Below are 26,487 nucleotides of genomic sequence, written 5' to 3'. Positions count from 1 at the left end.
TTTCAGGTAACTCTTTTAGTGATTAAATTTAACATTTAACAAGTTAACATTTTTTTTATAACAATAATTGCTTTTGTAACAATTTAAATTTTTAATAATTAAAAAATTGTAAATTTTAGAGTTTGACTTTAGCTGTCAATTTATTTGTTTTCAGTTTTTAAAATTTATTGTTAACATATGACAGCTAGCTTTAATATTTTTGATATTCATTTGTTTTGTTTTAAAAAAAATTAACCTTCATTGCAGAACAATTTCTTTGTAGTATCTACCAACTCCTAGAGTTTGTAAACGGCTAGGACACATGTAAGGTTTTTTTTTTGTTATTCTTGTACTCTGTAACTATTAATCTATTTAATAAATTGTGCCATTTATTCTTGTAACTGTTTGTGGTGAGACACAATAAATGTTTAATTTTCTTTCTAACCATTTTGTTTACTTCCCTCTCTAACCCCTTTTTTGAGTTTCATTTGAAAAAATATATTTTTTATGTTTAATAATTATTTCAATAGTTACAACCAGCCGTTGTAATGGTTATAATTTGGTACCTCGAAGCGACGTCCTTTTTAAATTGCTAGAGGTGTTTCCTTTTGTTTTGTTTGTCCCAAGAGATTCATGTAAGTACCCAAACCCCTGCCATTTACTTATCCACGACCCCAGCTCTCCTAACAAACCCTGAGTGCCGTTCGCACAAGTATCGATTTATTTTGCTTGCTCTATCTCCACCCCCATAATTTCTGTGCCCAATTTTCAACCTCATAATCTTACCCTATGGTAGGCAAAATATATTCGTTACAACACAAATTAGAAATGTTTAGAAATGTTTTTAAAATCCCGCCCATTGTGACGTCAGAGCTTAGGTAGTCCATATTGTCAAGGATGTTTCTGCGCATTTAGAGAAGGCTGATTTATTTGCGGGATGGTGGGCTTTTTTCCTATAACGTTGCTTATCTTTTGACGTAATGGAATATGTACATATATGATTGAAGCTCTTTTTTTCTATATGAGGTATCGACAGACTCCGAGACAAATCTGCAATATACTTTCTAATCAAAATATTGTAAACGGCCATCTATTACTTTTCCTAGTCTAGAAATTATGTATGGTTTGTATGCATTATGTGTTTCAGGGTCAATTGAATCATCGCCATGCTAGGTGAAAAGAAGAAGAACGTACTTATTTTTCTTTGGAACACAGGATGTCAGGAGACATTTTATTAAAGTAAAAAAACTTACAATGAAGTAGAAACTTCTTTTTGTAAAATGGTATAAAACTTTTTATAAAAATTTTAAAAATTATCTAAAATGGATTTATAAATTTTCAGAAAGTTTTCGATCCTATCAGATCATCATCAGTGAAAAATGTCTATAAAGCAGTTGAAACGATAATGAGGTCAGATGACCCTTCTTACATAATTTGAGACTCATACAAAAAGACTCTTAGACACAATATTAAAAAATTATACTTGAAAATTTTGACCTACGTTTTCAGCCGCGCCGTCAAAAGATGACATGCTTGATCGCGCGTTAGATTAATTTTACAAAAGTCAATTCTACTGTCTACAGAAGAACTTTTTAATAATTCTTTAGTGTAACGCCAATGATAAAACTCGCACAACAGCTTAGCCTTATCTAGGTTTGTTTATTTCGATCTTGTGTTAATATTTTGCAACGGTATCGATAAAAAATGTCATTCAGAATTATTCTCATTTTATTGATATTCCAAAAATATAGGTACTTCTTTTCCTGTTGACACTCGAAAAGATAAAACTCTTTAGTTTTATCAATATTTTATAAATAGAATATATTCCAGAAGTCTAAATATAATAAGTGACTGTGTTTTTATGACTGAATTTTTTTCAAATGATCTTGGAGAAACAGAAACTTATCTGTCCTAAAATATGGTATATATTTATTCACAAATGTGGGATTAACAGACATAAATATTAGTTAATTATTTTTTCATTTAGTTTTGTTTAGTTTAGTAAAAGGAAGTTTTTAGAAGTTTTAGTAAAATGATCGAAAAGTGGTTGGTAAAAACTAGTATAAAGAAACTCATACGAAATTACTGTCAGAATCATTGGAAACAATCCACTACATTTTTACACCAAATAGATCAGACGATTGAGCGGTTCGTTATCTCTGGTATAACTAGAAATGAGATGGTTGTTGCTAGAAGATTGCGTATCGGTCACACCAGATTTACACATGGTCACCTAATGAATTCTACACCTAAGCCAATTTGTCACTATTGCCAATCTCCACTAAGAGTTCTACACATCCTTGTGGACTGCCCTCATTACAATAAATGACGCCAAGAACTGGACATGAAGGGCGACATCACAGATATATTATCGAACCAGAACCAAGTCATCACAGCTATCTACTTCCTGAAGCTAGAAAACTTACTAAATAATATATACTTATAGTATATTATAATATGTAATTTTACCTTATATATAATTGTATCCACAGTGCCTCGTGCTAATGGCCGAAGCTGTCACAAGCACGTTAAATTAAAAAAAAAAAAAAAAAAAAAAAATCATAATCTGAAACTAGACCCCATTTTAATTTTTTTGGATCTTGTTTTTTTAACTATATCCAATGGTTACATTATTCGCTCCGTGCGTGACTGACGCGACATCTACCGCATTAATCTGACAGTTTTTGACCTCCCAATTTGAGGTTAAACATATGTTAAATAGATACGAAATTGACAAGTATTAATAATTAGTTTTTTAATTATATTTTTTCAGTTTATGTACAAAATAAATTTAGTATTAAAAACTGGGTTTCTAAAAATTCATCAACTTTATCTTTTCAACCCCAAACAGAAAAGAAAGGGAAAAATCTAGTACTGGCAAATCAAGTTTTTGCATGTGGAAGAGCATGTAATTAAAAACAATAATAGTAAAAATTATGATATAAAAGCTAAAGTCATCAGACAGGCTGCAGTTAGCTTGAAGTCTTATGAAATATCATTTAAGGTAAATTATTTAAATTTTTCCTATTTCAATTGCATAAAAATGAAATTATGTGATATTTACTTTTTCATATTAATAGCACGAATCCATCTTTTTCTTTTCTGTAATTTATATGTAATCTTTGGAAAACTATAAAAACTACACTCACTATTTTTACTATTATTAGCACAATTAAATACGCAACATGTATTTGCACCCATTTTTGATAAAATTTATGCGTAAAAAAATCCAAAAGGTCCAATTTTGTCATATTTCGCCGCTATGCACGCTGGCATCGTTTCAAGGTACCCCTACCATGGTCACGCACGGAGCGAATACAACTTGAATAAGTACATCGACGAACTTTCAATTCTCTCGACCTTAATTGAGCACGCGTGGATAAGCTAGAGAGGAAAATTAGGGAACAACATTAAATTTAAAATCTTACTATTTGAAAACACCTTGTATTAATAGATTAGTTTAAAAAATAATGCATTGATAAAAGATAATTTTAGGTCATACTTACAATACTTTTTCGTGGTCTAGATATAGACAAGGCGAAAAGTTCGGGTTTGTTCGGAAAAATATTCCCATTAGATTTTTTCACATAATCACTTTCATGAGACCCGAAAATAAGTTTCAAGAAGTCGTCCAAGCGAAAAGTTTTTTTTTTTAACAAATCGTAACAATCAATTTTTTCGACCCGGACAATTTTTTTTTTAATGTTTTGGATTATTTTGAACATAATAAGTCTTGGTAGTTTATCTGAAAACTTAATCGTTGTCGAGTTATAAATAATTTAAAACTGAGAAAAACGAATAATTACGATTATCAAGACTCAAAAACACAAGTAAAAAACATTATTTTTGAATTCACCAAGAACCTAAATTCAAGATCAAACCTTATTCTACCATTTCCCGATAAGTCCTTTGGGCCTATTTTATTTTAGAACATTGTTTTTAAATAGTTAATGAAGCGCTTATAAGAGGAGGGGCGCTCAAGCTGCAGCGTGTATAGGAGAAAGAATATCTAGAGCACAATTTTTTGCTGTTTTTAAAAAACAATAGCTACTTATACAGTAAGGGTGTTATTAAAGTAATCACGCCCGGAGAGCCACATAATCCAGCCAGAGGGCTTCTGGCCCGAATGATGGATGTTGCTGTAGGGCACAAATTTTTGTTGGTTTAAATTTTCATTGTACAAATGAGCGCCCGCCCTGCCATACGCGCTTCATAATCAATTAAAAAACAAAGGTTTTTTTTTGGCTTAGACTTATCGTCATACAGCCAGACACAAAAGGAATAAGACAGTATCCATCATTATAATTTACCTAAATGCCCTATCAAAATAAAAGATTACATCGATATTAGGAGAACAGGACTCGAAAACGATCAAGTTTACAGAAAAACTACAGGAGACCTATTTTGTTCAAAATGATCCAAAAAATTGAAAAAAAATTGTCCAGTCCGAAAAAATTGATTGTTACAATCTGTTTAAAAAAATTTGAACAATTTTTGGCCTGAGCGACCCCTTGAACCTTATTTTGGGGTATCTCATGAAAGTAATTATGTAAAAAAATATCTTGGGAATATTTTTCCGAACGAACCCGAGCTTTTCGCCTTGTCTACTAGGGAATTTTTAATAGCCATGTTTTCATTCCAAAAGATACGAGGAATATACTTACTAAAAGTTTTGCACAAATAATAACAGGAAAGCATATTTTTTGGGAAAAATAAAAAATCATCAATTGTGGTTTTTTGGATAATTTTTCGTCAAAGAATTTGAATTTAAAATCAATACACCTTGCTGTGGGCGGGGAATGTCACTATTGTATACTGTGTATAGAATTGGAGCAAGTATTGAGCCCTGGGGTACTCCAGCTTGTGGAGTGAAGGGGGTGGATAAGTGGTCAGCTTTTTTTTCATATTAACTCTATTCTTGTGAAAAAGTATCAGTGTACTGAAAGTGTAATGAGAAAGATTTTAGAATTCGTAAATAATCTGATCATAAATATTGTTCTGATTAAAATTCTAACTAAAGTTAATTAATAACAGAGTGTGTTAATTACAAAATATTTGAATTGCAACCGTGCAAGTTCAGCAATATTGATTGTTATTTTGAACTAAATAATGAGGATCCAAAGCGTCACAGCTCGATGTTATATAATAGGTAAACAGACCAGGAGTCGGTCATTATTATTACACATTATTCATTCATTCGTTACTCGTATATCAGTTCAGTTCAGATTCGTGTTTTGCAAATATTTAATATATTAAGTAATTACATCTTTTACTTATCCGTGTTAAGAAGTATCGCCCATCCATTTTTCCCGTCACGTCAAAAACTACATTAAGACGAAATTTAAAAGATTAATAGGAAAGCCATTTATCGTTGCTTCTTAAATACAGAAAAGATCTATTTTTCACGTTGAGAACGCCTATGAATAACTGTTCTGATGAGCTTTATTAAAGCGAAATACGTATAAACAGATACATAGACGATTTGTACGTGAAATGGAATCTTTACTGTCTTTTTCATTTTTTTCATTAATAGGAAACTTTATTAAATGTCACGTCAATAAAATCACGTCAACTAAATTTTAAATTATTAAATTTATAATTCAAAACAATTTACTCATAACCTATAACTCCATACAATTATACAGTCACTGTTCGAAATTATGACGAACATTTTGAAGCACTTCAGGAGTTAATAGATTACATTCATGCACTCTTCGTCGTCTTTGTTCTTCCAGTGAAGCAGAAATGGTATTATTAATCCTGCTTTTTAAATAACCCCATAGGAAGAAGTCGACGGGAGTTATATCGGGAGATCTTTTTGGCCATTCAATAAAACCTCTTCGTCTAATCGACTGCCTAGGAAACTGTTTATTAAGGTATCGCCTTACGTTCATGCTATAATATCGAGGTGCGCCGTCTTGTTCGAAAAACAAATCATCCTCTGAGCACACGCTATAATTTTCGATTATATCTGTCAAAATGGTATTAACTGTGTCCTCTCATACTTCTAGACATGCATCTCCGTTCAAATTTTGTTGCAAAAAGGATGGCCCAACAATACGATCCCCACAAATGCCTGTCCATACGTTTCATTTCAACGGCTGTTGGGTATGTGTTTCGTAGAAAACTCTAGGATTTGTATTTGATTGTATTTTGATTTCCTTTTGGAAGTTTGGATTTCTACTCATTTTCTCAGTCATAATCTCACGAAACTGTAGTCGCCTATTTGGATCATCTTCATTTATTTCCTGTACCAAGTGTATTTTGTAGGGATGAAATTTGTAATGTTCAGTACTCCGCGGACAGTAGGTAGTGCGCGAAAAAACATATTCTTGAGCTATTTTTGTACTTGAAGTAGGTTACAAATTAATATGACCTAAAATTGCTACTTCTGCCGCTTCAGTCCTAATACTTTTTTCACACTAACTTATTTCATTAGCTACTCATCCCGTTCTGCTATAGAGTAGACCATTTCGAACAAATGTAAAAAATACTTATTTATTATCGCTGCTAAACGCTATCAACAATTCAAATAACTAAACTTTTTGCAAATTTCTTTCAATGAAGTTTTTAACGTGACGGAAAAAAATTTATCAATGACACTAGCAAAAGATGTAACACTTTTAATAAATTGATAAATTTCACAAGGACAGAGTTAATGAAAAATCATGGATGCCCGAATTATCCAGCGAAATAGCTGTCTAATGATATGCCACACATAGTCTATAACTTATTTAAAATTAAATGTTTGTGGTATTACTGGAAGGCAGGCAAATGACAGATGTCTAGAGTATTCAGCATTTTCACTAAATCAAATGAATATGCCAAATATCAGGACGGACTCTTGAGTGGCCAACCTTGTTTAGTATACATAAATAAATACTTTTGTTGCATGTATTGTGTATAAATATTCTAATATGATTGCTAATTGCACTCAATAAATTTGGTTCGTTGTAGTTCCAGATTCTATTAACTTATCTCATTATCATATACGAACATGAGTCAGCGACGGACTTCCTTTTCATTTAACATCAATAGAAAAATGTACGTGTTCCAAGCCATGCATACGAACGTGCTGATTTGTGTCACCGCATCGCAAGATTTCTATTTCAGTTCACTGATTACAGTATCACTCCTTTTTAATGGATATTCAAAAACTATTTTTAACTTAATGTGTTATTTTTGTATACATTAATTTTAATTATGAAAAATTATAATAAATAACTATTTAAAAAATTCCCAGCAAATATTACTAATTATTGATCAAAGTACACATCATTAAAAGTTAAAAGAAAAATGAATTCAGTGGTGTGGAATCTACACTTTTTGAAATGAAACGAAAACAAGTATTTTGTAACCTATGCAGAAGCAATCCTTAATGAAATGTGTCTTTTATACATTTGTTTAATATAATCTTGAATAAGGTACCACCAAGAAGTTCTTTATTTTACCAATCTACTTCCATTTCATTACATCATTTTATATCTTTTCTACATTCACCAACCGTTTTAGACTCTTATATTTCCTTTTTAATTGTTTTTTTTTTAATTTGTATTTATCTCCAATTAGTTTTAACACTACTTAGTGCAACATCTTCGTCTTTATCTTGTTAATCATATTCATTTGGGATTAGTGTCTTTTAATTTGGTGTGGCTCCGTGATGACCTAATTTTTTTAACCTTTAAAATAATTGCGCTTCTTTTCCCATCAATTCTTTCTCATCTTAACACCAGTGTTGTCATTTCTTTTTTCTATAATCTACCTTTTCAGTTGTATCAATTTTGGGACTTTGTTTTGGCTGGAACCGTTCTAGAACTAACTCTTTTGTTCTTTGGAGTTATCTCATAAATAACAACTGGTCTTTTTAATGATTTATATATTTTGTTTTTCTGTGCTTGCCTAATTTTTTTCATCTTATAATTTCTCTGATCTCCTGAGATCCTGAAAGTTTTGCTATTTATATTTTTACTAAAGAATTCACTGTGACAAATGGGTAAATCAAGCTCTCTACTTTTTCAAATTCATCTCTTGCTATTCGGTCGTTATTGTCGGATTTTGTCCTTTCCACATGGATATCCTCTTAATTCAAATGTAGTCCGTATTTTTTTTATTTTGTACTGTATCTTTTGCTTATATAATATTCATCATCATTTTGACTTTACAACCCTGTGTGGGTCCTAGCCTCCCCAAGAATTTTTCTCCAGTCGTCCCTATCCATCGCCTTCCTCCGCCAAGCATGTATTTCCCTATTTCTCATGTCTTCATCGATGTTATCTAGGAATCTTGTTCTGGGTCTTCCTCTTCTTTTATATAACATTAGTTTTTTTTATTATTTGGTTACATTACTCTCTAAGCTGTATCTATTGAAGTAATAAACATTCTCGCCTAGTGTGAGAAGAAAAAAGAAGCAGCTAGACAAAACGACGAAAAATTCGAAAATGTTTCTAGAAGATTCGACGAGACTTCTCTCAGATAATTAAAGAAGTCTGTACACCGAACAATGAGAAATTTGAAGAGTTTCTAGAACATTCAATAAGGTACAGAAAAATGTAGACCATGTAGAAGAGAAGATCAAAAAATTTGAGAGCATGATAACCAATATCTAATTGCTACCACCAATTAATGCAGCAGGTTTAGATCCTATAGTGAAAGAAGAATCACCGAGAGACGAAACAACACATCATATTAGATTCAAATTGACAGCATTTGATGGGAAGTCTTCTTAGTCATTCTACCTTAAAGAACCATTAGACCAAATAAGAAAAGGCTGTTTCCTTGATTGCTGCTTTAGGAGGTGATGCTGTAGATATCCTAAGATCTATTCACAAGGATCATGAAAAAGGTTACCAGACCTTGTTCACTCGACTAATAAAACGTTATCGAGATGCCCATCTACAACAAGTCTATAAAGCAAAATAAGAAGTAGAATTCAACGAGCAAGTGAGAATTTGCAAGAATTTGAAGCAGATGTTACTCGTGTAATGCGGTTGGTTTATCCGAATTCACCAGACAACATTCTGGAAGAAATTGCTGTAGATACCTTCGTCAATGAGTTGAAAGACAGTGAACTACAGAAAGCTTTACGACTAGTAGGACCGAAAGTTTTAGATGAAGCGCTCGCCATTGCTTTGGAACACGAAACAGCTAGTCAAACTTCACGGAGCTATCGAGTACGAAAATCTGAGTAATGCGACTAGCAAAACGATGAACGTCTGGAGGAAATGGTCCGGAAAGTAGTTTGTAACACGATGCCGAAGAGACGCGAACACAGGACTGGAAGAGTTTTACTTTGGAAGACTGGAAATTGTAATCACTTTTTTAAATTAGAGGAAAGACTTTTCCCCGTAAGACGAACCACTGTCATTAATTATAAATGGCAGCCTCAACAGCTACAAGACGCCCAAGCAGGTGATCCATGTATGAAAAGAGTGTTGGATTGGAGCGTCGAGGTGAGAGACCTTGGCAAGACATTAGTGCATGTGGTCCAGAAGTCAAGTCCTACTGGAGCCAATGGAATTGCCTGGTACTAAAAGATGATCTTCTGTACAGAACCTTGATGTTAAAAAGGAAAATGATGATGATAAAAAATCTAGAACGGTTCCATTGGGTAAACTGTAAAGATGATTGAAGAAGATGGTGCCGGAAATTTAAACTGTGTGCAACCAGTAATGGCCCGGTTGGTAAAAAGAGGACACCCATGAAACAGTACAATGTTTGTAGTCCTATGGAAAGAGTAGCAATCGACATTGCAGGTCCATCGCGATACCAAATCAAGAAGCTGCAACCATTACAGAGGTGCTTATTAACTTGTTAAATAATTCTTCAGCCGATTTATATAATTCTCAAAATTATGACGCATATACCAGAATCTTCGTGATGTACCGATTGAGGTACGACAAGCAGGAGTTCAGAACAGAGATGAGGAATTCCAGACCAGACCGGCGCAGCGAATAGAGTTGGACTGCTCTAAAAAAATAATAATATGATTTTTATTGCTGCTAATTATATCAAGTTCTCAATGCTTAGATACATCTTTTGGACAGTAACTCTGTAGTAGATTCTTAATGAAGAAAAGAAAGAAAATAAAATTTAAACGTAAGTAGTGTTAGTTTTAACCAAAGTTTAGAATGTACTGCTTTTTCCATTTGACATTCGCTGGAATGACCCGGATAAAACAAGAAGTTATCGCAATTGGATAATACGCAAAATGTCATGACCTTTACCCAATTTCAGGGTTTACCCGCAACATATACACATTTCAATTTTCAATAAATTAAGACGAGTTAAATAAAAACCTTTGCACAGTACTAATGAACGAAATATTTAAATAAAACACAAAAAGGGAGGAACTTCTAAAAACTAGCTATTAAACATTATTCCTTAGTTTTAAATAAAGTGTCTCGATGTCAGGGGACACTGAGAAATATAAAATAAAATATACCACAATTTCTTATCAGTCTTAATAAAAGGTTATTGCTTTAATTTTAAAGAGAGAAGACATAAATAATTGGATTTAATAAAATGTCCTTATATTTCAAAATATTTATCGTTACATTCTCTACACGTTTGCAGTAAACCAAGTGTCCAAAAATTTTTTCCGTTCAAAACATGGTATAAGCAAAATTTCATTTTTAAATGCTATCATGGCTTCCTTTTTCCTTTGGTGTTGAAAATCGTTGACCACGTTCTCGATTACTCTCATCTGAGTTTGCATAGAGCAATTAACAAGTTTTTAATGTCTCTTTGGGGAAGCGAAACATCTTGTAGCTTTCGCGCAGATTGTACCATGATCATTATCCATAAATTAAAAATCTGTGAGGCACTCAAGTAGTGACCGAGGGGAAGCTTTACCAACGCACACAATTAAATGGAAACTTTAATACAAGTACTTAGTTCTTTTTTAGCATATTTTAATTAAAAACAAATATATTTTCATTTTGTAATGTGAATAAACACACACAATAGGCAACAACAATCATAATAACGAATACAACGAAAAGATCTCCATGTACAGAGATCTGGAAATATAAATAAGGAGACAATGGAGAATTGAACGTACCCAGACGATACCTAGTATTCTTTCTACTGCTGTACTACTGGGGTCATTCCGAAGAACCTCCTAGAAAACATCAAAAAACTGGGTCTAAATGGACATCTCTGTAAGACCATGCAGAAAGCTGTGCTACTGTCGACATCCAGATGCGTACGAAAATTTTTGGGAGATACACTGATGTATTAAGTTACCTAGGACTCGATAACACGGAAAGAGTCCCACCAGAGCTCAATTCTTTTGATACCGTAGGTATCTAGGACAGTAAATTTTCCCCTTAGAGGGAATGTGAACCGTATGGCTAAATCTGTATAATAATAATATTATCGTATGGCATTTCTGTCAGTGCGATCCTTTGGATTGTTCCGACGGCAATTGCATCTTAACCCTAGTAGCTAGATCCGATGTACAATAGCCCAGGGGGACCGACGGCTTTACGTGTCCTCCGGATCACGGTGAACGGCTCATATCATCTTTAGAAATGAAAATGTTCGGTGTCGAGATTCGAACTTGCCGCTGAGCTAGGGCCGTCCACACAAAAATATAAAATAGGGTTAAATGCAGACCTGGAACCGATATTTTAATACTTGACTTTATGAGCAATCATTAATTTTTACGTCAAGCGATCCAAACTCGCACGATTCATGAGATATTTCATGGCTCAAGTTAGTAAAGACTAGAAGTATTCGGATTGGTCGTTCCCTCGTTTTTTAGCTCTTATACATATCCGTGCGAGTACCATGATTAACAGTAAAGTTTTTAAAATTCTACGTTAATCCATAAACAATATATTTTTAATCTGAAACATGTATTCTAGTGCCTTGGAGGTAAGACAGACTCGTATAGCGTAACGGCAAACGGTATGATCTCTACTATATCATACCCATCTTCTATGTGTGTGTAAGTACTGCGTGTACTTCTCGGCTCGTTGTAGTTACAATTTTTTAATTTTTCATGGTTCAATTAAAGTTTTTAATGGTAAATGCAACTCTTGCCTCTTTTATAAGCAATGGTTCTATAGTTGAACCTAAGCTGTCTTTAACTCTCTTCTTAGTACCATCTTCATTCAAGATTAGCAACAATCTAAGCTAAGTGATGTCTTGTGAAGCTCGAAATAGTGAATGTGAATCCAAACCAATCCAATCCAATTTGTTCCATCATTGATGTGTGTTTATGTTGAGGTTTAATGGATCTTCTCCCTGAATTACCTAATTTAGAAGTCGTTAAAGAGCTTCCGGGCTGTCAGAAATAATCGCAGTCGGAAGGTTGTTAATTGAGATTCCGTTTATTTTTATATCCGCTTAACCTTAATATCGAACAATAGAAATACTAGTTGCTAGGCTTTGAGTTTGTATTGGAATTTGGCATTCTAACGGTTCACTAATTGATTAATTAGCCTAATGAGCCAAAATCGTAAGATTTTCCTAATAATACTTCACAATACGCAAACGCGAAGAAGGTCTCGAAGATAATCCATTTTTGTTTTAGAAATGCTATGGGAACTAGGCAGCACTTTTTGGACTAAATATCCTATTATAAAAATGCCGTGATCAAAGAAAAGATATATCTGCATACTTCGTGGACTTCGAAAAGACCTTCGATAAAGTACATCATTTAAAATTAATGCAGATGGTAACAAAATAGGAATAGGTGACAAAGATATTCGTGTGATTAAAAATATATCGTAATCGTAAAAATTGGGGATAAATACATCGACGAAATCTCCACACAACGAGGCGTACTCGGACCAGTTATTTAAAAAAAGGAACTAGAGAGACAGCCACACCGAATAAAAATCAACGGAGAGCTACTTAATGTAAATAGATATGAGAACGATTCAGTAATTCTGTCAGAACATATTAAAGATCTCCAGATTCTACTTGATCGTATTCACAAAGTAGGAGAGGAAATGAGCATTAAAATAAATTGAAATAAGACCAAATTTTGACACCTTTGGCTGGGAAAACCCCTACAAGAAAAAGGTGAAATTAAATCACATAGTCACTTAAAAAAAGCCAACGCAACTATGGAACCTGTCAATTCCAGGAAAGCACTTGTGTTTAATTTAATCACCAGAGAAATCCTAAAATAACTGCATAGGAAAACGTAGTAAAACTTGTAACGTTATAAACGTCACATGTTTGTTAGTTTTCTTTAAATAATTATTTTATTTCAATTTCTTTCGATTATATTCTTCTATTACCTTTATCTGTAATTTTACTATTTTTATTCTCAAACTGTTTTCGCTTAACCCTTCGATCAACTTTCTATTTACTAAATATTCTGCCATAATCTAAATTCCGGTTTTAATTTTCAGTTAATATTCTAATTCCTTTTATTCAAACCCCATTATGTTTTAAACCATAGAAGAATATAAATTTCTATGCTCCACTTCAGTTAACAAAGTATATTTGTCAGTTGGCAACTCTGTTCCCCTATAACAGTTTTACTTCAATGCAGAAATAGGGATAATTCAATAGAAACGGAAATACTTTTTATAATGTCTTTTGCCTACTGAAGCTGGATTTTCTACTAATAAATTGATTTATATTGTTAAATCTTTTTTGAGATTTTTTAAAGTTTATATTTAATATTTAACCAATATCCAGTGGCTTTTTATAATTTCATATTTGACTTTTTAAACATAACCTCCAAACCATATGCAGTCTTAATAATAATTATATTCACTTAATCCATGACAATTTTCTATTTTCTATTTTCTATTTAATATTGTGCAATCTCAATATGACAAGAAAATATTTTAAAACGTATGCAGTCGCTAACGCAAGCTTTATTATTTTATTTTTTTGGTCTAAAATCAATTTTTCTGGTTCTGCCTTATTGGGTGGAACTTCCTAAAGCCTTGTGCTGCACCACACATAGAAATAACAACTACAGCAGCATAGCAGATACGCAGAACTCAATAGCTGCTTAGAACGGACTCGATCCCGTCATTTCCGTCAACATCAGAAGCAATAAGCAAGTTATCTTGTGAAACCATAAGTGTCATTTTTACAATCTTTCTGTAAAGCTTTGGGCAAGATTTGTTTTGTTTTTGATTTAATATTAAAATTCATTTATATTTTGTATGTAAAATAAATATGATTAGTTAATATCTTGGTTTATTTGTTCCAGGCAAACTCATTTTTCAGATATACTTTTAAGATAAGACGTTCTCACACCTAAAAGACTAAGCTAGACAAGAACTAACAATTGGCTCCCAAAGAAAGTTGTGAGTTTTACTGTTATACATGGACTCCCATATATAACAGCACAACAGCGAGCACAAAAACGTCCGGACATCCAGAAGTTGAAAGATAAAACCACAAGAGACGAAGTCAAAGAGGAGATTAACAACAAAATAAACAGCATGGTAATCTCAGATACTAATCAAGAAAACATAAGTGTGGATGATATGTGGAATAAAATCAAAAATATCTGTAATTCAGTGGTAGATAATAAACTTAAACCAGAAAACAATATAAAGAAACAGCCGTGGATGAGGCAAGAAATATTAGAGCTAATGGAAGAACGAAGAAGACAGAAATAAGAATGAGGAAAGTTACAAAGAAATAAACAAAATCATTAAGAAAAATATTAAAGAAGCAAAAGAATCGTGGCTACAAGATCAATGCATATAAATAGAATCCCTAGAACAGAAGCATGACACTTTTAACCTACGTAAAAAGATCAAAAACTTAACGGGAGCAATCGAATCACGAAGTCATAACTTAATACTAGACGAGCACAACAATCTGCTCTACGAAAATCAGAGTATACTTGAGAGATGGAGGCAATACATGGAAGTATTATTCAAGAAAGAATGTTTCTGGATGTTCAGGACCAGAAATAACGCTCAGTGAAGTAACATATGCAATAAAAAGACTAAAAACCAAGAAAGCACCTGGACTGATAACATACAAGCTGAAATATTGAAACTATTTGAAAACAACCAACTCAAACTCCTAACGAGTCTACTGAAAAAAATCTATGAAACTGCAGAATTTCCTACAGATCGGCTAGTTTCCACCTTCATCCCTCTCTCCAAAAAGACAAATGCCACCAGATGCTCTGATTACAGAATTATAAGCTTAATGAGCCATGCACTCAAAATCCTTCTTAGTGTTATTTACTCTCGCATATATAGAAAACTTGAAGAAAACATTAGCAGTGTTCAGTTTGGGTTTAATTCAACTAATTTGACAAGGCAAGATAGAAGTCAAAAGATCTCAAGGGCGCAGAAGGACATCGTGGTTGAAGAACATCAGACAGTGAGCAGGAATGACTACCATACATCTATTTAGAGCAGCTGTCTACAAAGTTGTATGGACCAACGTGATTGCCAACATCCACAGATGATAGGTACCAAAAGAAGAAGATGGACTCCCAACTTTCAGAGCGTTGACATTATGTTACCCATTAGCATCCACCGTTTCTGACGGGTTGTTAGATGGTTACAAACTGACACGTCTTATAAATGCTTCGTTCAGATTAAAAGTATGTTTCTAAGAGATGGAAAATAGTTGAGGGTATTAGGATCCTAAAATCTGGAAAATAACCCAATACAAAATAATCGTACAGGTCGTTTTCTTTACTTAAGGGATTAATAAAAATGATAAAACATTTCATAGAAGCTAGATCTAATTCTATCACACCAATTTGCATTTAGAGAAATAATGCCACGCTGCTATAGAAGAAGTCGATAAGATAACGGAAATAACTATGAGAACATAAGAAAATAAAGCATGCATCACTTTCTTGCTTGACCTGGCTCAAGCTTTCGATAAAGTATGACAAGGATATAAATATAAATTAAGCAATATTTTATTTATAAAATACATACACTTATTAGAACAGTGTTCTAAGGGTTAAGCAGCAAGAAGCTTACTGAGAACTTAAAAAAAAATAAATCAGGAGTATAGCAAGGTATACTATATATTATTTTATACTACTATACATTACCGATATTTGGGTATTACTTTAGATGGTAGACTACGTTCGAAGGCCAAAATTAAAATGAAATTAGAAAAGCTCTGCATTAAGTATAAAAAAATGTGTTGGTTATTTAGAAGACCATAGATCCTGTCAATCTACTATGCAATGCTCTTGTACAAACAGGCAATAAAACCTGCGTATACATATATCATCCAGCTGTGGGGTTGTGCTGGAGTAATTTAGATGTTATCCACAGATTTCAAAATAAAGTTCTAAGAAGTATTATTAAAGCTACTTAGTACTTCAGGAACAGTGACCCGATAGGGATTTGGAAATGAATACTGTTGATACAAATACTTAGGAGCGTGGATAACATCAAATGTAGACCAAACCAAAGAAATTAAGACACGTATTGAAATAGCACGTGCATCATTCGTTAAAATTAAAAAGTTTCTTTGTTGTCGGGATACAAGGTTAGGACTACGCCTAAGAATGCTTCGGTGTTAAGTATTCACTACTCTTCTTTATGGCTTGGAAGCATGGACATTAAAACAAGTGTATCTGAATAAGTTGGTCGCCTTTGAATTTTGGTGTTACAGAGGAATCCTACGAATATTACAGACTCAAAAAATAACTCAAAACTTAAGGCCATGTTATGAGAGGGCAAAGATACTCATTACTGCAGCTTATTATGTAAGGCAAAATTCGAGGAAAGCGAAATGTGGGAGGGAAGACGAAGTTCATCGTGGCTTAAGAACTTGAGGGAATGGTTTGAATGCAATAGTGCAGAAATATTTAGAACGGCAGTCAACAGGGTCGGCATAGCCATGATGATTTCCAACCTTCGATAGAAGATGAAACTTAAAGAAGACTGTCGATAAGATTATCGAAAAATTTGCCAAGAGTTACGAACAAAGACTTCGTCAATACGATATGGTTAATTTTATCCAGCAAGATGGATTTGGTTACACGACTCAAAAGAAAGAAGCTGCCTTTTGTGTTAGTTAAGTAAATTATTGATTAGCAAGTTATTGATTAAAACTCAGATTGTAATGTTACTAAGCATCTTAGTAGGTGTTTACAATAAAAAAATGTATACTACTTTCATATATTTTGTAAAAACTTCGTTGATATGTACTATAACAATTAGATATCTTATATACTATTTAAGTTTAAGCTATGTTAATAAACATACCAATGTCATTTTTGAAATGGCCGGTCGCCTTTTTATGCCTCTGGTCTCGCCATTCATCTTAAATTGGTTTTATCCAAACCAGCACTGCATATAAAGCTAATTTTCACCAACACAAACACACAAGAAAAATTAAATTGAATTAAATAAATATAAGTGTCGTCCTCCGCAATTTTTTAGCAATCAAAATAGATTTTTACAACCAAGTTATATAAAACAATAAAAAATAATTTAAAAAAGGCTATCAATTGTTGAACGAGCGGTTGAAACCGAATATGAACATTAAGTGAATGAAATACAACCAACTGTAGTTACTACACATAATTAACGGTACCAATAAGTACTTTATCAAAAGAAGATAATGACAGGTATTTTTAAAGAAATTTAGTTTTCCCTCATTTAGCATTTGCCTAGAAAGTTATTTTGTATTTCACGGTATTCAAATTTGATATTAACGACTAGATAACAATTTTTATTCAATTAAAAAACACTTGAGTTATTGCTTAATATATTTTTGAGAACTGTACGAGGTACGTCCCCCAAAAATATTCGGACTTTGCAATGGCTTAAGGCTATTGTTCTGAAGCTATTTTCTTGTGGCATTTTAAAATAATTACTATTTTATTGGGAATGAAAGACTTAAGGCTAGTCTCACAGTGGAGCCGACCAGGTACGACTCCGACTAGGGACGACTTAAGTACTCACTTTCAACTTTTTTTGTTGTATCGCAGCCATTTGGCTTATTGTAAATTATGTATGTTGTAGTGTGCAAACTTGAAAAAGTAGCCTAGTGATCTGTCGGGACTGTACGGAGACTGCAGGAGTTGTGTAATTTTGTGTTTTAGCAAAAGCTAGCACAAGGTTTTATAATCTAACTCTGCTGACGCATTATTGTGATAAACAATGTAGTCGCAGCTAACTTCTAAAAATCGTATCTTCCATTGTAAAGACTGATGTTTCTTTTTTCGGAATCATACCCGAAATCTTCCAACTTTCCGTCACTGTCACTGGAAAAACAGGAGGTTACATCTACATCTGCTCTTAGATCCTTTCATATTATCTGATAAAGTTGCAGACCAAATGTCAAGAAGAAATAATTTCAAATTATGACCGATAAACCCTCAATACACTGTACTATTACAAAATAGGACCGGAGGTGGCCTACACTTTGGTAAACGGAGTTACAAATTAATTTAATTTGTATTTTGAGAACGATTTTTAAGGGGAAATACAAACGTCCAAATGAAAATGTGGTTATTTTCCATTAAAGATAGTAAATAATATAAAATACCATTAGAAAATATCTTCAGAACATATTAGCTTAATTCTAGGTCAGTATTTTAACGTTTTTTGATTGATTTTAACAGCTCAAGTATTTAATTTATAATTGTTGAGTCCATTTTATAAGACATTTACCACCAAGGGAGCATGTTAGTGAAATCTAAAGCAAGGTTGTTAAATATCGCTAAGCAATTCATAATTGACAAAATACATAAATTGGATATTTTAAGATTGTTAGAATATGACAAGGGCAAAAATAATGTAAATTGGGTATAGTAAAATGATTTTTCCATTCTCAAATCTCAATTTTAAAAATATTTGTTTATCATGTGGATATTCAAAGATGCTTAGCTGTACGTCTCATATTTATATGTACGTTTTATATTTTGGATATAGAAAATAAATATTTTAGTTATTACTTGATACATTTATTACAACTGTTATAAGCCAAAAATGATACGTCAAAAAAAGAAACATCTCATTCTTTTAAAAACAAAATAGCATCAAACAAAACACAATACTAGAAAAATTGTTAAAACTTTTGTCCATTAAATTCTAAACACGTTGCATTTTTACATGTTTAAATGTAGCTCAAGATGAGATTTAAAAATTGTATTGACTACCTATGTTAATCGGTTTACTATTCTCACTGCAAAAAATTTTTTAACCAGTACTCTCTGTATCTCTGAAAATCCTCTGAAAATTAGAATAATTTGTCTATCTTATATACTAAAACGCTAAGCCCTTTTCTTGTCCATCACTTTATTCAAAAACCATATTAGATAATTAAAATATTTTTTCGAAATATTATTAGTATTACGTATGAGATTGTCAAGATAAACTTTTGGTACAAAAATTCAATTCCGGTTTTGAGATGACCGGAAGTTAAAATTTACTTTAAGTTTTAGACCCCACAATGTATATATGGATCGAAAGGTCTCGTCGAGACGAATCTAAATATGTACTTCCGGTTGCGATCCGACACCGGAAGTGACCCGAAATGCGCATAAAACGTCAAGATAGAGCAAATCTGACAGCGGATTCGTAATCAGCATGCAAAATTAACTGCTAAATGATATCCATGCCGACATTTGATGAACTAAAAATTGCATTCCGGTTTGAGGACTTCCGGTTTCGTTTTTATTAGTCAAATCAATAGAGAATTCAACGTAGAGTTCAAAAATGTAAGTTCACGAAATTATCATTTATAGTTTTTGAGTTATTGATAAAAATATTTTTACTTCCGGTCATTGTATATCGTCGGTATACTGCGAAAACCAGATAAATGACAAATTTTAAAATATTGAGTTAAGTATACCAAAATTCTCAGCTTTTTCCGCTCTACATACAGGTAAAACCCAATAAATGATACGACTTACCATTCAGCAGACAATTTGTGTAATAAACAAATAAGTACAGCTAATCAACTTTTCATTTTCAAATAAAACAATATATCGCTACTTACTTCCATAAAATTAAAGTTCTGTTGCATGTAAAACAAAGTAAGCCCACATATATTATTATGCCGGACAACAATATATTTCTACTACTGCAAACCATATTCAGTAAAAAGGTGATAAGTGTCATTAATACATTTTACGTGTATGATTTATTAAAATTTCTCTTTCATATCGACTAGTAAAAACCTTTAAGTACACTTACTTCATTCTACTTGAAAACGGGTGGAGTTAAAATTTAGAAATGGTTACTAAGCTAAACCCATAAATGATCTTTATAACACATACACAGATAGAATAACTGAAGACAGCAGTTCAATTCTTGATGATTCTGAGAACAATATAGTTTCAATGATGGAATCCATTTTTGATAGTGACTTTTCAGATGTAGACCCCACATATCAGCCAAGTGAAGAGGGATCGCTCTCTCTAGAAAGTCTATATGATTTACACACAGCTGTCTTTGATAGCCTAGATGATGAGAAAAAAGATACTGAAATAGGTTCACCCACGAACAATTTAGTGTCAACTGAAATAGCTAGTTGGATATTAAATCTACTTCTTGACAAAGTATGAAAAGACGTACGTCCACTAAAACGTTAGAGAACAGTTAACCCCAAAGATTGGGTAATAAATGTCGCAAAAAGGAGGCGTGCTGAAGGTTTGCCTTATGAGATAAAAAAAAAACCATAGACCAGCAAAATTGCCAAAACCAGTTAATTATTGTTCAGAGTGCTTTTACAAATGTGCCAGTTATTTCAGCGAAGATTACAGACAAAGACTATGTCGTGATTATTGAAAGTTAGAATATCTAGGCCTGAAACATTTTCTTATTGCACGTATTAAAACGGAGCCACCAAAGAGAATCGTTGCAGTTCGTTGAAGTTTAAAAAACCACGTGCATTTTCCAAAAAGTGTTACTTTTCTTTGAATGGTTAAGACATACAGGTATGTGAGAAATTTTTGTGTAAGACACTTTGTATATCAGCGTCGTTAATACAGGATGTTGTAAGAAAAACTGATATTCTAGGTTGTTATGCAGATACGGATAAAAGAGGCAAGCATACACCGCCAAATAAAACAAGCAGTAAAACCCGAAAAATCGTGAAGGCTCATATTGAGTCTTTTCCAACCATGGGCCCACATTATATTCGCCAAAGTTCAAAGCGTAGATATTTGGACAAAAATTTAAGTATAAGAAAAATGTACCAACTTTTATAAATGCCTGTGAACAGAAGAAACTGGAAGGTGTTAGCGAAATTACATCAAAGAATATTTTCTAACGACTATAATTTAAGCTTTTTTGTTGCTAAAAAAAATCAATGTTTAGTTTGTAATAAATATGATAGGGCTAATCTAACTGACAAATCGGATTTAGAAGACAGTTACAGAGAACATCAGAGAAGAAAAGAAGTATGTAATCTTAAAAAACAAAATGATAAGAAAAGATCTAATGAACAACGGGATTTTGTTTCAATTACTTTCGATCTACAGGCCGTACTACAGATTCCAAGTGGATTGACTGGAAAACTATATTATTCTCGAAAATTATGTGTCTACAATTTGTGTGTATATGAAGCCGCATTACCAAATGCAGCTTACTGTTTTGACTGGTCAGAAATTAACGGTAGACAAGGAAGTTCTGAAATAAGAAGCATTATACTCCACTACTTATCAAAATGTGTTCTAGAATATGTAAGTGAAATAAGTTTATTTTCTGATACCTGCAGAAGACAGAATCGTAATCAGCATATTACAGCCTTACTATTATGGGATGTTCAAAACATAGACCATTTAAATATTATTGAACACAAATTTTTAGAGTCTGGACATTCCTATATGGAAGTTGACTCTATGCAGAGTAATATCGAAACCGCTAAAAAACACAGATCTATCTATGCGATGCCAGATTACTTGTCTGTTTTTCAAAATGCAAGAGGAACTAAAAATATCAAGGTTGATGATAAAAAAGTATGTATAGAACCATACAAATGTAAAGAAGTTAAATACTACGACTTTTATGATTTAAAAAATTTGTCACACACTTTGATTAAAAACCGGACAAAAGACCAAAACAGCGAAAAAATAATGTGGTTGAAGATAAAAATAATGAGATGCGTGAAAGGAGAGACAAACAGAATCTATTTTAATTATGACATGTCAACAAGCTTCAATTATTTCCTTACTGATACTGCACGGCAGTCAAAAAGAAAAAAGCACGCCAAGTTATCAACTAATACAAGCAATCTTGAAGAACTTAAACGACTTTATGATGCACATTTGCCAATTAGCATAGCAAAAAAGAGAGATTTGGTACAGCTATGGGATAAGGGAGTGATACCAGAGGAATATCACGGGTGATATCGTAATTTGAAAACGGGAAATGATGTAACAGACATCTTGCCAGAGCCTGCTTTCAGTGACGAATCGGACGAGGAAGTCTCATAATAATAATATTGTTATTATTATATTCGAAATAAATTTGATTTTTTCTATTAAACTGCCTATCATTCATATAAATAATAACTATAACTACACACAGATGTTAACAAAATTTTCAGGGAAAACCAGTTAAATGTCATAAATATCGACTAATACCTTAAAACATTGCTATTACCTAGTAAAAGCCTCATATCTCGATCACACAACTGGAAAATATTATACTTGGTTTATTATATTTGTGTTAAATATGTTATTTGAAGAGTAATTGATTTATTTAGATTTACAGGTAAAACCAGGTAAATGATAGCATTTCCAACTTAAATTTAGGATTAGTCAGATAGGTGCCTTAACTTTTTCAAACTAATGATAGAATATCATTTCAGATATATGCATCTTTCACTAGAATACCTAATATCAAAAACAGGCTGACTGCCTAATTCACAATAAAAAACTAAACTTTAAAAACGTTTTTTCTCGATTTCGGTATTCCGACATTTACCTGGTTTTCGCAGTATACCGACGATATATTGTATATTTTTCTCGCAAAATAAAAATTTCATTTAAAAAACTCGATGTCGAGTTGGTCCGCTAGTATATTATATTTATGTGATTTGTTGGCCTATCTAAATTACAATTTTTCAATGGATCTATACAATGAATGCATACTATACCGCAGGCATTGGAGATTTCATGTTATAAACATAATATATTCGTAAAATCGAAGAAGTGTTAGATTTTTTGCGAAACTATAAATTAAATAATCATAAATTAAACGAAATCGCATGTTTCCATTTAGGCTAGAAAACATCCGAAATTGATGTCTTTAATTTACAATGCTCTAAAGTTCTAATCGACCGATTGGATTAGATCCAACTCTCTTTTATATAACAGTATCGGCACTTATACATTGTTAAAATAATTTAAAAACTTCATACAGATTATTAGGGTGATATTCTTAGCTATATTTAGGCTGCTTATTCATCAACGGTCGGAGAATAAACCGTATAATGTATCACGATTCATTTTAATTCTTATAATTAAAAGTGTTTATTTAGAAATGTTGAGAATAAAATAGATTCTCATATTTCCCAAGGGATTGTATATTAAAGTATAATTTTATAAAATTGATTTAATAACTATTCATTCAAATTAAAAAAAAAACTAGGTAACTGTTATGAGAAATGATCAAACTGTTATTATGAAATGTGAATAGTCATCCAGTGTTATCATGTAAATGACCGTTTTACGTTTTATGTTACAAAATGTTTTGGAGTGTAATTTTCTCGTCACGGCGGTTTAGCAAAACATAAGTTAAAAATAAGTCCGGATACGGATAAATTGACTAAGTCTAAGCAACTTTTACTTTTACCAATATAATACTTTTTGAGTTATTTGCGAGTGTAAATATTCATTTGTTCAACCAAACAACAAAGCACTTAAGGAAAACTATTCTTAACTTTTTTAAAGTGTTTAAGAAAAGCTTTATTTTTGTTTTTTTTTTGTTTCTAACACCAAAACTAAGCGTGTTACGCTCAAAATAAAGTTAGTCGCATTGGGTAACAAAATTGTGAAAATCACTTCCTAAGTAACCCAAAATTAAATGAATCGTTACTCTTTTCAATTTACTTTATTTATGTATTGCTTATATGATCTGTAAGTTTGACCCATTGAAAGTGCTTATTTTTGAAAAAAAATGGTTTGAAAGTAAAAAAATTTTTTTGGAATTTTGAAAAATAAGAATTTAAAAGATAATATTGCCCTTAAAAAATCTACAAAATGGTTTTTTTTTCCAACAAATTATTGCACAAAACCTTATCTTAAGCTTATAAAAAAGTCATTTGTATTTGAGTACTGCCGTTTCGTACAAAGGACTATTTATTTATGGTTATATTTTTTACCTGCTTTTGTTAGTAATCCCAACAAATAGAAACAACTTCATAATCACATGCAGATAATTAATTCTACAATAATTTGGTAGAGACTATAACTTTATGTCCCTGCTTGATTCTTTGGACGGATCCACAAATTGTAAAAAGATGAAACTTGTCTCAAACGCGGATTTAGATGAAGCTATACATAAGTGGTTTACTCAAAAAAGGTTCCAGGGAGAACATATTTCTTATCTGATTGTATGTGAAAAACAGTTCAATTCAACAAAACACCCGGAGAGCTGTCAAATTGTCGAGCAAGCATAGGCGTGTTAAAAATTACGCCCACCAAAACGTTTACAATGCAGACGAAACTGGGCTTCACCACAAAAATCTTTTGCGTCACGTCGTGAATTCGTCCAGCACCTGCACCTAAAGTAAGCAAGGATCGTATCACCGCCTTAGCTTGTGCTAATGCGACTAGCAGCCACTGATTGCCCATGATTGTCATTGGTAAAAGCAAGAAACCACATTGTTTTAAATATGTTAATATGTCTGCGATGCGTTTACACTTCGCAAAAAAGTGCTTGGATGGATAGTACAATGTCCATGGAATGGTTTATAGAAACTTTATACCCTCTATTAAAGCCTATCAATTAAAAAATGGCAAAGTAGAGAAAACATTATTGCTTCTTGATAACGCCCCAACTCATCGATGTTGTAATGAAAAAGACTTGTCCTTAAAAAACTACGTGACATAGCCGCTCGTAAACGGGTAGAGTTGCTTAGGCAGACGAGAATTAAAGATTTTTTTAAGCATTAGTAATTAAACGCTTAAAAAATCTGAAATTTTCGTCAATATGTTTTGTTGCAAGGACTGCATTTCTTTTGTTTAATTTCTATTTGTCTTTAAAGATATAAATATTAAATACATATGCAGGTATGTAAATATGGCTTTCATTCACCCGTGGATAAATATGTATGGTTATACCAATACAGTTCGATTATGCGAAAAAACCGATTTTCCGAACACCCATGTCCCCCAATTAGTTCGGATAATCAACGCTCCACTGTACTTCATAGCTTAAAAGTTAACGGAGTTAAAAACGAATCACATATTTTAGGAGATATCATAATGCGTATACTGGAGAATTGTAAGATACACATAATGTGCTATTAAGGCACATTATATGGGTTTAATATAATATATAGCTGTGTAACAGTGTAGCAGGGGGCTACGTTACATACACATGACATGGCTTACTTCAGGGAGTCAACAATCAACCGACATGACAGATTGACATGTTTTTGATATTGATAAGATTGTAAAAAAATATAAGTTTAATTAGTACAATATTGTTTAACTTATAAACCCATAAAATATAAAACATGGCGCAGTCAAACAGTTAGCTGGAGATGCATCGAGATTTATTATGCAGGTATTATTATATTCCATTACAAGATCTCAAAATCATTATTTTCCTCATGGCTTTTTTTTTAAATTTGCTTGCTTATATTGACTGCTTTTTCTGCAAGTCCATTACTCTGGTGGTAATGTGGGGCGCATGTGATAATTGTAATGTCTTTTTCTCTATAATAATTTTTACATTTCGCTGAGGTAAATGGTAGATTATCTGCAATTAAAATTTCTGGATATCCAAATCTACTAAAGGTATCTTGAAATGAGTTGATTACTGAACTGGAGGTTTTATCTTTTAATATTGAAATGTCCAACCAATGCGAAAAATAATCTACAATTACTAAATAAGCCTTTGAACCATACTCTAAAATGTCTGTACCATCTTTATTGAATCTTAGTCTAGGAATGTCATGAGGCATCATTGGTTCTTTAAAATTATTTGGTCTATATTTCTCACATATCCTGCACTTTTTTATATAGTTTGTTATATCATCATTAAGTCCTGGCCAATAAAATATACTCCTGGCGTTTTTTATAGTTTTACTGACTCCTATATGGCCCTTATGAAGCAATTTTATCATGTCAAGTCTAAGTTTTCTCGGAATAATTATTTTGTCATGCATGAATGCAATACCAGCTTCAAAATACAGTGAATCTCTTATACCATAGTACTTTTTACATACTTGAGGAACATTTTTTTCTTTTGGCCACCCATTGTAATAAAAATCAAAAATTACTGCCAATGCTTCATCCTGACTAGTAGCTAGTCTTAACTCAGATTGCTTTTCCTGACTCATAGGTAAATGTTTACTCACGTAATGGACCATTTCAAACATTTCTGGGTCTTGTGTATTTATATTTAA

General features: G+C 32.4%; 1 protein-coding gene across 3 annotated transcripts in view; it reads right to left on the bottom strand.

Moving 5' to 3' along the window:
- The window catches only part of Pcyt2 (Phosphocholine cytidylyltransferase 2), a 98,221-nt gene that overhangs the window by 51,483 nt on the left and 20,251 nt on the right, over positions 1–26,487 (bottom strand). The window contains exon 1 of one of the 3 annotated variants that reach the window (XM_072523317.1): positions 17,160–17,446. The exons of the other annotated variants lie outside the window; for them this stretch is intronic. Coding sequence (XP_072379418.1) covers positions 17,160–17,216 — 57 coding nt within the window. The 5' untranslated portion in view covers positions 17,217–17,446. Of the gene's footprint in view, positions 1–17,159; positions 17,447–26,487 lie in introns of those variants that run through there. 3 annotated transcript variants of the gene reach the window in all.

This window comes from Diabrotica undecimpunctata, chromosome 2 (genome assembly GCF_040954645.1).
Source record: "Diabrotica undecimpunctata isolate CICGRU chromosome 2, icDiaUnde3, whole genome shotgun sequence".
NCBI lineage: Eukaryota > Metazoa > Arthropoda > Insecta > Coleoptera > Chrysomelidae > Diabrotica > Diabrotica undecimpunctata.
This window is presented reverse-complemented; position numbering and strand designations above follow the sequence as displayed.